At 34.6% G+C, this 15,560-nt stretch overlaps 3 protein-coding genes across 3 annotated transcripts; 1 reads left to right on the forward strand and 2 right to left on the reverse strand.

Moving 5' to 3' along the window:
* Positions 1-856: 856 nt before the first annotated feature.
* On the reverse strand, positions 857-4,091 carry LOC113229695 (protein sarah). The gene is made up of 2 exons (XM_026463377.1): positions 3,936-4,091; positions 857-2,247 (listed from the first exon to the last, which is right to left on the reverse strand). The coding sequence occupies exon 2, from the start codon at positions 2,244-2,246 to the stop codon at positions 1,572-1,574; it is 675 nt and encodes a 224-aa protein (XP_026319162.1). The 5' UTR covers position 2,247; positions 3,936-4,091; the 3' UTR covers positions 857-1,571.
* Positions 4,092-9,471: 5,380 nt separating this feature from the next.
* On the forward strand, positions 9,472-10,420 carry LOC113229585 (histone deacetylase complex subunit SAP18). The gene is made up of 2 exons (XM_026463237.1): positions 9,472-9,667; positions 9,804-10,420. Exons 1-2 carry the CDS (start codon positions 9,587-9,589, stop codon positions 10,206-10,208), a joined length of 486 nt encoding a protein of 161 aa, XP_026319022.1. The 5' UTR covers positions 9,472-9,586; the 3' UTR covers positions 10,209-10,420.
* A 31-nt stretch (positions 10,421-10,451) lies between these two features.
* On the reverse strand, positions 10,452-15,343 carry LOC113229584 (titin). The gene is made up of 2 exons (XM_026463236.1): positions 15,288-15,343; positions 10,452-11,650 (listed from the first exon to the last, which is right to left on the reverse strand). The coding sequence occupies exons 1-2, from the start codon at positions 15,300-15,302 to the stop codon at positions 10,601-10,603; spliced, it is 1,065 nt and encodes a 354-aa protein (XP_026319021.1). The 5' UTR covers positions 15,303-15,343; the 3' UTR covers positions 10,452-10,600.
* Between the last annotated feature and the right edge of the window lie 217 nt (positions 15,344-15,560).

Below are 15,560 nucleotides of genomic sequence, written 5' to 3' on the forward strand. Positions count from 1 at the left end.
TTATTTTATCTCTGAACAATTCATTTTGGAATTTTTGGATCGCTAGAGTGTTGGAGATGACAATGAAGAAATAATATTGAAACCAGTCTTTCGTAAGTATTAGACACTAGTGATAGCTAGGAGTAAAATAAGACTGGCAAGGAATAGTCTGCCGATAGTAAGACCAATATGTCAAGTTATAATAATTCAGGCAATTCAACAGTAAAACAATTTTTTCAAAGTACTAAACAGTTTTCAAATGAATTCGCATTCGCCGATCTTAAAGAATGTTAGAGCATTGAAAGAAATCTTTTAAAAATCGAAATGTAAAAGAAAACAGCTAAAAATTGTCTAAAGACACTCCTTATCAATCGTAAACATGAAAGGTATCAAAGTGTCGGCCTACGGTTTTACTCATGGAGCGCCCACACTAAGATCTAATAATATTGTTGTGGTGTTTTTTTTCTAATCATAAACAATTGAATTGAACATACAGAATTGAACAAAAATGTATATACAGGAATTTTTATTGTGCATGAACATGGCAATTTTTGAGCAAGACATTATTTGATAAAATAGGTAAAGAATTTTAGATACGAACAGAAACTGAAGATTTAAAGGAAGAAAATTTAAAAAAAGGCCTACTCTCTTTTAATTTATTCATTATGTCTTTGAAAACAATTCCAAAATTTCTACCTAGGTTGCCATTTGCAAAAATAATTTATTATTTACATGTTAATAACAATATTAAGAATGTGACTCTCACATATTAATTATCACAACATTCTACGTAGGCTCCTACCCAGTTGCCTGGACAATACAATAAATTAAACTAACATAAGTGCATAACATAAGTGCATAACGTAAATTCAAAAGGAAGCAAGCAATAATCATTAAATTTGAAAACATATTCTTGTAATCAGAGGTGTTACAACACATTCACTGCAACATATTTAGCCATAACAATTAATAAATAATTGATTTATTTTTTAAACATTTATTATATTTTACAATTACAGTTAACAATAATAAATATATTTAAGGTTGTAAAATAAATACTTGAAGATTCTAACAACTTCATCACATGACCTGTATGGCAGAAGCTATTTTATGTCACAGGGAATGTGTATTCAATTAAATAACATTATTGAGCAATCTCAGACTAATGTTTATGGTGTTCTTTTAATTTAAGACTCTAGTTCCTCTGATATGTTATTATTTGTTATCCAATTTACTGTAATAAGTTCCAAATGTCCAATTATCCCAAAATTTTTCTAAATGAAACAAAGTATACACTATAATTTTAAATAAATTTGAATAGAATCTTTAATAAATAAATTTTGCATTAAACTAAAAATAATACCATAAAATAGCACCACATTAATATGAAAAGAATTAACAAGCAATTTCCTATGGGCTACAAATAGTAGTGAAATTCTACTGCCAAACATTGTATACACGGACATTCGTTTACCAGATTTATACACTGCAGAAATGCATGTTTTGGCATTGCAGGTCATCAAAATTGATTGTGACTGAAAAAGCATTCATTCTTCTACTCTACATAGTTAATTCACTAGCTTAAGGGCATATCAATAGTCTGGACAACGAGTTTGGGGAAGCTTACAAGCATTTCGCGGCACATTCGCGTCGGGCGCTAGCGCGGTGTGAACGACGATGGCTGGCTGCGTGGGTGTCGGTGCATGGAGCTCGTGGCTCTCGCCTGGCGCCAGGTTAGCTAGCGCCGCGAGCAGATCTTGGTTCACCATAGGTTCAAACTCTTCACGCGGCTCCCACCCCACTGGTGGGCTGGACGGCGGCGAGATTAGAAATTGTTTTACAGGCGCCGGCGGACGTAAGTTTTTTAACGACACTGGTGTCACAGGCTGCGCAAAATAACAGTTTATGCAAGTATCATGGAATTGATATTGATGAAGCTGAATACGAGCATTAGCGGCCGCTACGGGACTGTCGTAATTGACACGCAATCTCTTAAAACTGCGGAGCCATTGAAACGTTGTATTCTCTGAAAAAGTGCGGAACAGATCTTCCATTTCTTTTTTTAGCTTGTCGTCGGCGAAAACGGCGCTGTTAATATTAGTAACGATAACAGATTTTGGTAGATCGTCTAAATCATTCAATTCATCTTGAGAATCACTCTCATGTTCCAAGTCCGCGATGTTGGGGTGGATATTAGGCATACCATCTTCGGCATTGATGTAAACGCCGTCTTCTGGATAGCATTCGTCGTCATCTTTATGAGCCATCCTAGATAGTATATAGAAAAATCAAATCACATATACGTTGTACAGTTCTTCACTTTCGGTAATCTGTAGTCAAGAAAAAGCAATTCCAAGCAAGAATTTGTATTTTTGTTTGACAAAAAATAATCAAAATCGATGAACATCTGTCAAATACAAATGTCAACGTCACAGCTGTTGATTGTATTTTTTATTTATTTTTTTATTTATTAAGCTTTGGCTACGAGTAACTATATTATTTTAATTTGGATGGCGTCCATTTTAGATTTAAGACAACAGGCACAGGAGATCTTGGTTCAATTGTACAATACCAACACTCGAGGGTTGAAATTAATATGGTAGATAGACTACATAGTTAATAGTCTAATCCTAAAACATTAAGTTACGGAAACTCGTAGTTTTGATAATAAAAAGTATTGAAATATTCGAAAATGAATGACAGGAAACAGGTTTTGTAGGTTAGGAAAGGACGGCGTTTGGTTGTCGCGGTGTTAGTAATTTATTCCTAAAATATTAAATTACCGAAACTCGTAGTTATAACAATAAGAATTAATGAAATATTTGAAAATAAAAGATTGGAAACGAGTTTTGTAGGTTAAGAACGTACAGCGTTAGGTTGTCTCGGCAAAATTTTGGGAATACAGAAAATTAATAAAAATTTTCGTAAAAAGAATACGGAGACGTAAATTTTGCGTATTTGCTAAGTTTTTATATGAAATTTACTTTTCTCGTATATCTCAGGAAGGGGGGTTTCCGTAACTCCCCGCTCACAAAGTAGGCTGAGAAGGTCCCCTCTCCACCCCCTCCACCATTAAATTCCATTGTTGGTATTGTACAGTCCCACCTTAACTAACAAAAGGAGTAATTTGCAATTTAAAAAAAAGAGAGAATATTGTTTCTATTGTAATACGTATTTCAAAATAATAACTAACAAATATAATTTTTTGTTTGTTTATTTTAATCGACATTTCATTCAAGTTTAAGCGTCGTATTTCAGAACTCTACTCAATGCTCAAGTCAGGACGTGACTATGATTTCAAGCACTAGAAATACGACCTTAATGGCAAGGACTTGAGTATGATTTCTAGTGCTTTAAATCATACTCAAGTCCTGACTTGAGCATTGAGTAGAGTTCTGGAATACGACCCTAACTCACCCGAACTCCTAAATGCCTCTGTAATTAGACGATGGAACTCTAACTAGAGTTAACTTGCGTACTGACGTACCTCAAATACAATGTTTGCAAAGTTTGTTCGTAGTTCGACTGAATACTTTAGTCCTTAACCTCGCTAATGTATTCTAAATTCGCATACTCTATTCTTAACTGTATCCTAAACAGTTGAATTTTAATCTTAAATGTCAATTTCAAGTATGACTTGAATCTTGACCCCATATACTGTCTCAGAGACGGTATAATTGAATTCATCAGTTTACTTTGATATACTAAAAGCAATTTTAATATTTTATACGAATCGAAACTAAACTACAAGGGTAAATAAGGTCCGTGTTTGTTAAAATGAAGAAAAATACTGCAAATATCATTAGAATATTTCTTTACCATAATTATTCTACTTTCCTCTATCTTCCTTTCTACATAATTTCCATTTTATTAAAACATTTGTGATACACCTCAACAAGTTTTTTAATTCTAACGTCAAAGAAAACTGTCGTATGTTAAGAAGTCCTCCAGTTTACCTTTAATTCATGACTGCAGTTTTCTCTTCTTCGTTGTCAGTGTTGATATAAGGCATCTATTTTCATTGCTTTCGGAAAAACTAGTATTAATAATTTATTTTGCAATTCTGTCGATAAACTGAGAGTTGATGACGAAAATGGGAATGAAAATCCCCTGGCTTTATTATGTGAAAGAACACAATAAATTAAATTTATCATGAAAAATATCCATTTTGAAAAAATCACATTTTTCCAATAGTTTTCCTTTATTTTTCCACAGATAACGTTGACACCTGTCTAAAAGGACATGTTATATTGACAAATATAAATCCGACATATGTATATGATGCATTTAGTCGTTGAAAATATAAACATTTTATTGTCTTTATTTAACTACGGCGTGACGTCGTAAGCCAAAAGAGATAGCACTATATTAATTTATGTCAAACACGGGAATCGAAAATACGTAACGTCATCATATATGCCAACCTCAGAGGGAGAATAAAAAAAAGAATAGAGAAGCTTCTCGCATATACTGAAAAGAGATATCAACAGAGTACCTATAAATTCTGGGTTGTCCACTTATAAAATTTTTTTTTAAAGAAGTTGAAATGAAAATGAAGCCATGGTAGCCTAATGGTTTAACCTACTGCCTCTCAAGCAGAAGGTCGTGGGTTCGAATCCAGACTCGCACATCTGAGTTTCTCGGAATTTGTGCGAAACTTAATTTGGAATTTATCATGAGCTTTTCGGTGAAGGAAAACATCGTGATGAAAAGTTGAAGAAGGTTCAACGACCTCGGAAAACGTGTGCAGTCCCCAACCCTCATTGAGCCAGTGTGGTGGACTGTCGCCTAAGCACTCGCCTGAGAGGAGACCCGTGCCCAGCAGTGGGACGTATAAATGGGTTCATGATAGTGATGAAATCTGCCGAGTTTAAGGAGGGAGAATCCGCCAGACCACATTTAGCTTGGTTGAGTTTTAGTAACCAAATAAAACAATCATGACAAATCATTACTTTTTTATTGGCCCTTGAACAGTATTAACTTAGTATACATATTTCGAAAGCGAAGGAAGATGGAACAATTCAAATTTTTTAATTTGAATATGAGTAGAAGAAAAAAACGATACGTTACGAATGGAGAGAAGCAATACAAAAAGGTGGGTTGACGATGTAAGGAGGTCACATCGACACACACTTAAAACCAACTGACAATTATTTATTTGAAATCAGTTAATCCACATATAAGGTAGCAAAATAAGAAGCGTTGAAAAAAGAATACTGAAAAAGTATTGAAAAGTAAAAAAATACAATTTTTAAAATGACCCATAAATTGGGGAAAAGGTAGTGGCAAAAGCACGGTATCCCTAAAATCAGCTGTCTAATTTAATTTATACGTTATTTATTTGACCACTCTTTCTCGCGTATCATAACCACTACTGCTAGAAGCGAGATGGTCATATTTGACAAAAGTAAGATATTCTCCTTATTTTAGGAGGTTTATACGATGCAAACAAAAATCTTTCATTCAAGAAAAACACTGAACACTGAATATCATGTAAAATACATGAAATCGTAATATTCCAGGCTTGTAAGAGTATGTCACTAGTAATTCATACAAGAAAATTCATTGATTGTAATGAAAAATTAAAACTTACGTGGGAAAGGTTACGTTGGGAATTTATCGTGTACAGAACTACGGCTTTTACAGCCCAAAATATAACAATACACCATTATTGAGAGCTGCAATAATTGCAAAGGAACGGTTAGTAACTTTGTAAAACACTTCTTAAAAGCAGAAACACATAAAATCGATGCACATCAAACACTCGTAAGGATTTTTTGGTCTCAACGAGCGTTGAGTCATACAACCAAAACCGCGTACGTAGAAAGGGACAAAAAATAATAATGCATCAATTTTATGTGCTTGTGCTTTTAAGAAGTGTTTTACAAAGTTACTAACCGTTTCTTTGTAGTAATTGATTATTGCAGCTTACAATAATAGTGCATTGTTGTATTTTAGGCTGTAAAAGCCGTACGGAACGAAAAATTCCCCACATAACCTTTCACAAGTAAGTTTTAATTTTTCATTAGGTAAAATCAATGATTTTTCTTGTATGAATTACTAGTGAAATACTCTTACAAACCTGGAATATTTGAAGTGTTTGTCTTGTTTGAAAGATTTTTGTTTACATCGTATAAACCTCCTAAAATAAGGAGAATATCTTACTTTTGTCAAATATGTCCATCTCGCTTCTACCGGCAGAGATTATGATACGCGAGAAAGAGAGATCAAATAAATAACGTAAAAATTAAATTAGACAGGTTTAAGCTGATTTTAGGGATACCGTGCTTGTGCCACTATGTTTTCCCCAATTTATGGGTCATTTTAAATATTGTATTTTTTTTACTTTTCAATACTTTTTCAGTTCGAAATATGTATAGGTACTAAGTTAATACTGTTCAAGGGCCAATAAAAAAGTAATGAGTTGCCATAATTGTTTTATTTGGTTACTAAAACTCAACCAAGCTAAATGTCGTCTGGCGGATTCTTCCTCCTTAGACTCGGCAGATTTCATCACTATCATGAACCCATTTATACGTCCCATTGCTGGGCACGGGTCTCCTCTCAGGCGACAGTCCACCACACTGGCCCAATGAGGATTGGGGACTGCACACGTTTTCCGAGGACTTTGAACCTTCTTCAACGTTTCATCACGATGTTTTCCTTTACCGAAAAGCTCATGATAAATTTCAAACTAAAATTCGCACAAATTCCGAGAAACTGAGAGGTGCGAGTCTGGATTCGAACCCACGACCCTCTGCTTGAGAGGCAGTAGGTCAAACCATTAGGTTACCACGGCTTCATTTTCATGTCAATTTCTTTAACAGGATAAATTTTAAAAGTAGACAACCGAGAATTTATAAGTACTCTGTTGGTATCCCTTTTCAATATATGCGAGAAGCTTCTCTATTCTTTTTTTATTGTTCCTCTACGGTTTGGCCAAATGTTTTATTGAATTATTCGCATGAATTGTAATAAATTTGGATAAAAATATTGACAGTGAGAACAATTAAGTATTGATTAAAATAAGTCGCTGCGGCATTAAGGGGTGTGGCAGTAGAAAAGGCGAAAATCGACCGAATATTACATGACACCGGTCATGTGTTATTTTTTTGTCTATAAATCATACAATAGCTATATAATAAGTAGTTTATTCAGAAGGCTTGCCGAATTTTGCTTTGGTTACTTCAGATTGCCAGTTTGTTAGTATATTTTGAAGATTGTTGAAAAGATGTTGATTATTTTGAGATAGTGTTGTTCTTGTAAGCAGACATATTATCAATATCCTGTTATTAAAACAATTCACTACGAGATTTTTATTTTTTCATTATTATTATTTTTATTTTTAAAGTTTACCTACAAATGAAAAAAGACAGAAAGAATGGTTGGAAATTATAGGATTGCCGAACATACATATTGGATCAAATATCACCTTCGTTTGTTCGCTCCATTTTGACGAATCAAATTTTAATAGATCTTTGAATGTAACTAGATTACATGGTAATGCAATTCCATCGTCGTATTTATTGGTAAATAATTTTATATTTAATTTAAAGTAAACAAGAGACATTGCTAGGCATTTTCAGTTCCTTAAAACCACCCACTCGTTTCCGATTTTTCCCCACTAACAACTCTAACATTATATAACATGTATTGGATGCAATGACGTAATAATTATAGGCACCCAATAATAAATAGCAGCAGCTGCAATAACTTGTTCGTCATCCATGTGGTTTCAATGTAAATGATAACTGACAGCGACCAACGTTACACAAAACGCATCTACAATGGCCGTTTGTAATGCTCTTTTTCAAACTTGTCGAGCGTGTAGACAGCAGCACTAGCTGTATATCAATTTGCTGTATGTCTTGCAGTAAACCGTGCCTGAAGCCATGCCAACTACGCCACGGAACGAAGTAGCGGACCTTACGAATTTTCCTCACTTTTTGAGTGAAGAAATAGATTTCTGACAGATGGCGCTACAGCAAAAAAGTGTGGAAAAATTAAAAACAAAGATCTGCAACAAGCACTTAGAAAAATTCGTAAGGCCCGCTGGTTCATCCCGTGGCTTAGTTTGCATAGTGTCACGATTGACTGGAAGACGTTGGTTCGAATCCAGCCAGATCGCTGCAATTTTTTGTAACTGTTCGATCTTTAAGAAACTAGTGGAGTAATTTCACAAAAATAATTGAATATCATGGTGGCCAAACATCGTCACATTCAATCGTAACTTAAAAAATACAGAGAAAGTAACTTAAAATGTATGTTAATATGTATAATAAAATACCACTCTAGATTAAATTATTAGACTCATGATTGTTTATAACGAAGTTATGTAAGTGATTAAATAATTATATTTTTTATGACAAGAAATAAAATATAAAATTTTATGTTGATTTTAATAATTCTTGGCAAATTTAATTTGTAACTTGTGACCATTTGTTGTGACATTTTTATTATTGTGGTAGTTTAATATATGGTTATGTAATACAACATATTTGTGCTGACTCTGTCTCTTGCTACATTTTACCTATTATTAATATTATATCTGATTTTATGATTATCGATAATGTTATTAGAATTATATAAGTAATTTTATTTATTTCAAAAATTAAATGGAAGTGTTAGATTCACCTAAATCAAAATAACAGATATTAATTCTATACCAATACATAAATACCTTTAATTTGGAAACCTTTTAAAAATATAATATCAGTCTTGAGATTGGAAATGCACATAGATCTCCTGATATATATTATTTTTCGTAATATGTGAGCATTTGTAAACGCAAAATAATGAATTCAAAATCTCTTATCTATCATCCTGGATATTCCCATATGACAATGAATTGATCTAGTTTCATTAAACATTTTAATCATACTTTGATTACAGTAAACTATACAAATTACAAACATAACAAAAAAAAACAGTTTCAACATTCAAGCCATACATTTGCTGTCAATATAGACTTATCGATGATTATGGCACAACACTAAAGAAATCCGCCATTTGTGATGGACATTTTTGGTTTAGGTAGGGATGTTTATCCGTAGATAAGGCAGCTCCTTTCCTTTCCAGCTTTTTTCCTTTCCATCCTCTAACAGTTGCTGAACGAGAACGATGCAGCCAACAACAAGTGGTGATGGTGTGGTTATTGGAAGTTTTTCGCTTTTCACAACATCATGTTAAATCTCGTTCTTTTATTATGTGGCTTTTAGTTAAACAAGTTTATTTTATAATTCACGCAAAGTAAAACTGCAAAATATATTTCTAAACGTAAAACTAAATATTAGCCTTCCAAATAATATTGTTCCTTATTTTCAAATTTTTCCAATTTTTCGGGAATTTTTCCGGAAAACTTTCTACTATTTGAAATTTTTCGGAAAATGCCCAACAGTTTTTCCAATCGACTTAAGTGCTTGTAGCCATAGTCACGAAATAAATATAAAAAAATCCTATTTATCCATCCAACGCTGCTTTGAGATATGTGCTTGGTTGATAAAAAATATTTGAAGATTTCAGTGGTAATATAGTTTAACTAAAATTAGTGATAAAATATTCTAAGAAGTTATCATATCTTAGACGTTCAAGCCTGTGTACCCTTACTATGAAAATGGCTGGCTTAGAATCAATGGCAATGGTAGTTGAAGAGGTTAAACCCGTTGAAAAGCCTGTCGATAGAGAAAAGGTGCTTAAATTTTGCATTTACTTTACTATTTCTTTTTCTGTTGTTATTTTTTGTTTCATTAGTCTTATTGTTAAAATTTGTTTGTTTCGTAAATAACATGAATTTTTACTTACTATTTTTATGTTCAATTTTGCAGACTTGCCCACTGCTGCTTCGCGTCTTCTGTTCTACTGGTAGGCACAACTCTACAGGCGATTACGCTAGAGGTAATGTGCCACAAAATGAATTGCAAATCTATACATGGATGGATGCTACGCTTAGAGAGCTCACAGGTCTGGTGAAGGAAGTAAACCCTGAGACTAGGCGTAAAGGCACATACTTTGATTTTGCTATAGTCTACCCAGATACTAGATCGCCGACATATCGTATGAGGGAGATTGGGATAACATGTTCAGGCCAACGAGGAGGTGACGATAATAAGACACTGTCATCTGTCAAATTCCAAATTGGCAACTATTTGGACATCTCTATTACCCCACCCAACAGACTACCTCCTCCTATGAGACGTCCACAGCCGTACATGAATAATAGGCCGTACTGATTAGTAAAGCTCTATATTTATCTATAGTTATGGTATTGACTAAGTTTGATTGATAAAGTTCACAAGTTTCTTTTAAAGATTTGCTATTTGTTGTAAATAGCTAATGTGTGTATAAGAAAAATACTGATTGTGTTGCTTTTACAATAGAATACTTTTGATGTTAAAACATAAGATTGTTTTCTTTGTGATAAATGACTATGAATAAAACAAAATGATATACCTATGTATCTATATTTTTATTGTGCCCCTATTTTCATGAACAAGGACAAGTGACACCACCTGAAGTCATAGAAATGTTACTTTGTGTTTAGATAACACTTAAATGACAAGACAACGAAAACAACCTTAAAATTAGATTTCCTAAAATAAATATGATGAACTTATCATAATTTCTAATGAGGATTGGGTGACCTGAAGGGCCTTCTGGATTTTTTACCCATGGCAGCGAGATCAATGGTTATACCATTAGGAAGGACAGCCTTATTCTCCTGATAATCTATGAATCCTTTCTCATCTTGTTGTTCCTTTGTTCTGTCACAAGGAATTCCAGTTTCATAGTTGTATTCCCGTTTTACGCCATCCGGGTCTACATAACCGTATTTACCTCGTGTGACGCAGTCTATGCCGATAATTTCCTCTTTGAAAGAGCCATCATCATTCTCGAATCCCCACGTTATACTGCCATCTTCATTTTCTTCTCTGTACTTTCTAATGATTTGTGCAACTGGCTTCTTTTCCCTCGGGTTGGAAGGGGAGTACTTTTGTTGCGGTGCAGTCTTAACTGGTGCACGAACAGGTTCTTGGGGCCTGTTGTATTGCCTGACTGGTTGTATGTGCGCCTCATCATCTTCCAGGATCGGTCTAGGTTCAGGCCTAAATGACGGTCTCTGGGGCCTAATGGACAATGGCTGGAGTCTCTGAGGTTTGACTGGTTCATTCCTAGTGGGACTGAACGATTGCGACGGTAAGAGGGGTCTGTATTGTGTCGGTCTGATAGGTTCGGCTTTCAATACAGAAGGTGTAGACTGCTGGAAAGATAATGGGTTAAAGGCAATGGGTGGTTTCGGTTGTGATGTCGTGGTGAATTCGAAGAAATCACTTTGCGGTTCTGGTGTTGATAATATGTTCGGCGAGAACGCAGTCGGAGTGTTTATTTCGATGTCGTCTTCAGGTTCTTCGGTAACTGGCTTTGCCTGCTCATCAAGTGTTTGTAAATTTGGTCGTGGAGTAGCCTCCACGGACTTGAAGGAGGGTCTCGCAGGGCCTGGTCTCCTAATTCTGGGTACTGGTACTGCAGCCGAAAAAGGTACGGCTTGCAGTCTTCCTTGTCTGAAGCCTCCTTGCCTGGGATTTCCTAACGGGATGGCCCCAGGAATCTGAAGTCTCGGAGGAGCAGGCGAATCAAATTGCGCGTATGTTGTGACTGCGCACAGCATAAATATCTGAAATCATGCAATGAGATACATATGTTATTATACGATCGATATAAATAGAGTACTTTGGGGCGTATAAGAAATGACAAGAGCAAGGCGATCAACCAATTTATTTATAATCATATGGGGTTCGTATTCGTCGTGTTTGCAAATCCGTCCTTTTTTTATTTATTTTGTTTTGTTATTGTGAGAAACCATAGCCCAAGGGTCCGTACATAAATACTATTAATGAATTTCGTAGCCCGGTATGCAGCGCCAGACCGTGCAATGAATGACATACTTTCGAGTGTCGTAGACCTTGTTTAGCGTGAAACGCTTACACCTGACTTATCCAACACGCTATGGAAACAGCTTTAATATAATTATATGATTTCAATAAGATTTACTTAAACATTGTTTAGTTGCATTACGTAATGTGTGTGGATTTCATTGTATAACGTTTAATTGTAGCACAATCCAGTTTTAGGAACGTATTTGAGAAACTACTGTGTGTGATAGATATTCTTGAGTCCGATAATTAGCTAATAAACTTTAATTTAGAAATGAAATTGAAAAAAAAATATTTAAATTTTAATTATTATTTTACTTTGATTTTGTTTTTAATTTTTTAAGTCTTTAAAAGTTTAACAAGTTTATTAGTTAATCGAAACGGAATAAAATATATATACTTATATTTTCACAAATTTTTGAGTCTTCGGTTTGGATGTAGAGGATGTAGATATAAGGACTATCACTATCAAAGAGTAAAAGAGCAATAATAATAATAATAAATAATAACGCACACACTCAACATAGCCCCGCACTAGGGAAACCCTGTGTCGCGGGTGCCGTGGACACACATATAGACAACCACAAATTAAACCCAAACTCACGAGAGAAATAATTGTAGGCCATACAAATATTTCTCCCGGCCCGGGAATCGAACCTGGGACCTTTGCGTGGCAGTCCGGCATGGTAACCGTTCGGCCACTGAGGCAGTGGCCGAACTTATTTTTTTTAATAACTTTATTATTTTTAATAACGTTATTATTATTAATAACTTGGATAAGATGATTCTTATTGGTGATTCATGAGATTGACGAATGCGTTTTTGTGTTTTAGAATATTGGGAAATGCAAAAGAAGTTTTAACTGAAGTACGTAAAGGTTTATTGCGTATTGTCGCAAGCTTATGGTATACGAGTACTCTACTTTCAGATGGCAATCAATCGTTTCGCAACTTTTCGACCTTTATCTTGTTTATGTGCTCTGGCACGCATGTCATAGCTAGTTGGCTGGTACATATTAGCGACTGGACTATAAACATTCACATTGATCGTTATATATCCTTTATGACTCAATAAATTGCCGAAACAATGTGATGAAAATTGTTACTATGTATATAATTGTCATTACTGTGTACAATCTATATTTTTCTCTCTATATGTACGATATATTATGTATAGGCACCTATGCTTCTAGATATATTCAACAGTATGAAAAGAAATAAACAGCGTCAATTGAAAACCTTTCGGAAGAGTGCTCAATGCACTATTCATACACTATTTCATTGTGCATTAATTAACGTGCAGGAATTTTAAGAGTTCAGAATAAAGGCGGGTCCAGTTTCGTATGACCAGTAAGGACGCCCGGCTGCACTCGTCAATATGTGTGTAAACTTCCGCCTGCCAAGGTTGCTGAGAGACGGTAATGAAAAATAAGTGGTAAAATATTTCATATTAACTGTCGAGACAATTTTTGCCCAGCTGATTTACTTAAGCGCGTAGTGGGCATCTTATTACAACACTTCCAGGGATTTTGAATAGTGGAACTACATTAATAAATACGTGGCTAAGTAACATTTGAAGCTATATGTAACTGTAGTCTTAATTTCGGTCAAGTTCACGCGCTATCGCGGGGATATTTCATCAAATAACAGAAATGTTGAGTCAACATATACCAACAACTATAAGCATGTTATTTAGCGTTTTAAGATTGTGTACGAGTATGTGCGCGTACATAGTATTTAAAATTCTATTAGTATTGCAATAAATAGGTATTTAATGCAGCAAGCTATCTACAAGTTTATTGACAGCCGAGTATTCACAGGAAAGGATTGATGTGCCGCAAAATTAATAACTAACATACATATACGATGTAATTAATTATGTATTTTGTGTGTAAATATTATAATTAGACGATGTTTTGCAACAATACGAATTGCGAGTACCATGCGAGGTGGCGTATGTCGTAGGCCTTCCTCCGCGTTGAAGTCTTTTGTATGATGCATTTTAATGTATTTGTTATATCTATAAGCACTGTATATTTCATGTTTAATAGTTGGGTAATGCGTGGTAGGCGGTCGGAAACTATGCGATTATCAATACATAACAATGAATATCGTAATGGTCATGCATTATTTGTTACAAACTATTTAAAGGTAACACCAACATCGAATGGCGTGCGGCATGTAATCTAAGACCTTTAAGTAACAAAAGGAACTAACTATATCACGTTAATGATCATGCTTACAATAAGATCAGAAAATAGTTCAGGGATTATCTAACATTCGTCTTTCTTTTATGTAATGATGTAATTATACTTTTAAATATCGAATATTAAACACTTTCATTAAATATGAATTAGACGATTATTGCAAAGTTTCTCACAAGTTCATTATACTATTGGTGATTGCGGAATGTCTAAACATTGACGATTATCGATCGAAAGTTAAAGCGGTTCTAGTTTACAAAATGCAACCTCTATCTACGAACTGGCTCCAGTTTAATGCTAACTGTTGAAATAGAGTAAGTTATGCGTATCAACCGTATCTACATCTAGTCGAGCCTGTTGGTAATAACAGTGGGCCAGTGTGGTAACGTAACCAGAAAAGCATTTGTCCGGTAGTGTGCTTTACGTAATTGAACCGTTAATATGACAACAGTGTACTTGCCAAATAACATGTTTGCACTCGACAATTAGTTCCGCATTGAAAATTAAAAAGGGCAATTTTCGTGATGAAAGGTTACCCGCATTCCGGATTTGTTGCCGTGCTCTAGTCACCTATCAGCTTACAATCGACTTCAAGGTAAGCACGAAATGTATATTCCTCGAATACCAGTCGTATCATATCGACCTGATTTACTCTTGTCAGTATACAAAAGGCACGCAACTCTTGCGTAGGTACTCTATGCAATGTAATAGTTACATATTCTACATTAGCACTTCTTGGTTGTACGAAAATATTTAGTATAATACATACATAGTGACTTAGTTTAGTTTGCTCAACTTTCACAGTACGGTGTCCTTACTGGTCATGTTTATTTATAGACTTAATTAACTTTTTTTACAACTTGTAGTTGCTTAAAGGCAATAAAAGTGGTATACATATTTTTACTACAAGTTGTTATTTTAAGTATGCCTATTATAAAATTCCTTGTGTTGAATCATTATTGCTTATCGGTGGTAAAAAAAATTGCTAATTGTTGTATTATTATTATTTCAAAACATACGTTTTAGTTGATTTTTTCATAGAAAGTGTGAAATACATAGTCTTGTTTTATGTAACTTTTACCAAAAAATGTCAAAGAATTGTCTTCTCTGTGCTTCTTCTTAAGAGTTTTAATTTAAGCAGGGGTAATGGTAGGATTGATAAGGGTGACACTTACCAGTAATGTCCGCATGATGTCCTGTGCACGTCACTAGCACGCGGCGCACTACCAACAAATAAAGGAATCGACTCCCGCGCAAGCTATATGAGGTCGCCCACTCTCGCCCAGCTCAGACGCGAGCACCATACTTTATTGCAAGGTGACCGACTGTGGACGTATGCTACACCTCTACTATCCCGAAGAAATGCACCGGTCACATAAATCAGCTGTACTAAATAAAGAAGGTACCGCTAAATGAGCTATTAATTAGTATTCGTTTGTTATATTTTT

The sequence above is a fragment of the Hyposmocoma kahamanoa genome, unplaced genomic scaffold (assembly GCF_003589595.1).
Source record: "Hyposmocoma kahamanoa isolate Upper Pololo Valley unplaced genomic scaffold, ASM358959v1 62, whole genome shotgun sequence".
In the NCBI taxonomy this organism is placed as follows: Eukaryota; Metazoa; Arthropoda; class Insecta; order Lepidoptera; family Cosmopterigidae; genus Hyposmocoma; species Hyposmocoma kahamanoa.

Coding starts and splice junctions, on each gene's coding strand:
- LOC113229585 (XM_026463237.1), top strand. CDS start 9,587: ATGAAAATGGCTGGCTTAGAATCAATGGCAATGGTAGTTGAAGAGGTT. Junction 9,668..9,803: donor AGCCTGTCGATAGAGAAAAG/GTGCTTAAATTT, acceptor TCAATTTTGCAG/ACTTGCCCACTGCTGCTTCG.
- LOC113229695 (XM_026463377.1), bottom strand. CDS start 2,246: ATGGCTCATAAAGATGACGACGAATGCTATCCAGAAGACGGCGTTTAC.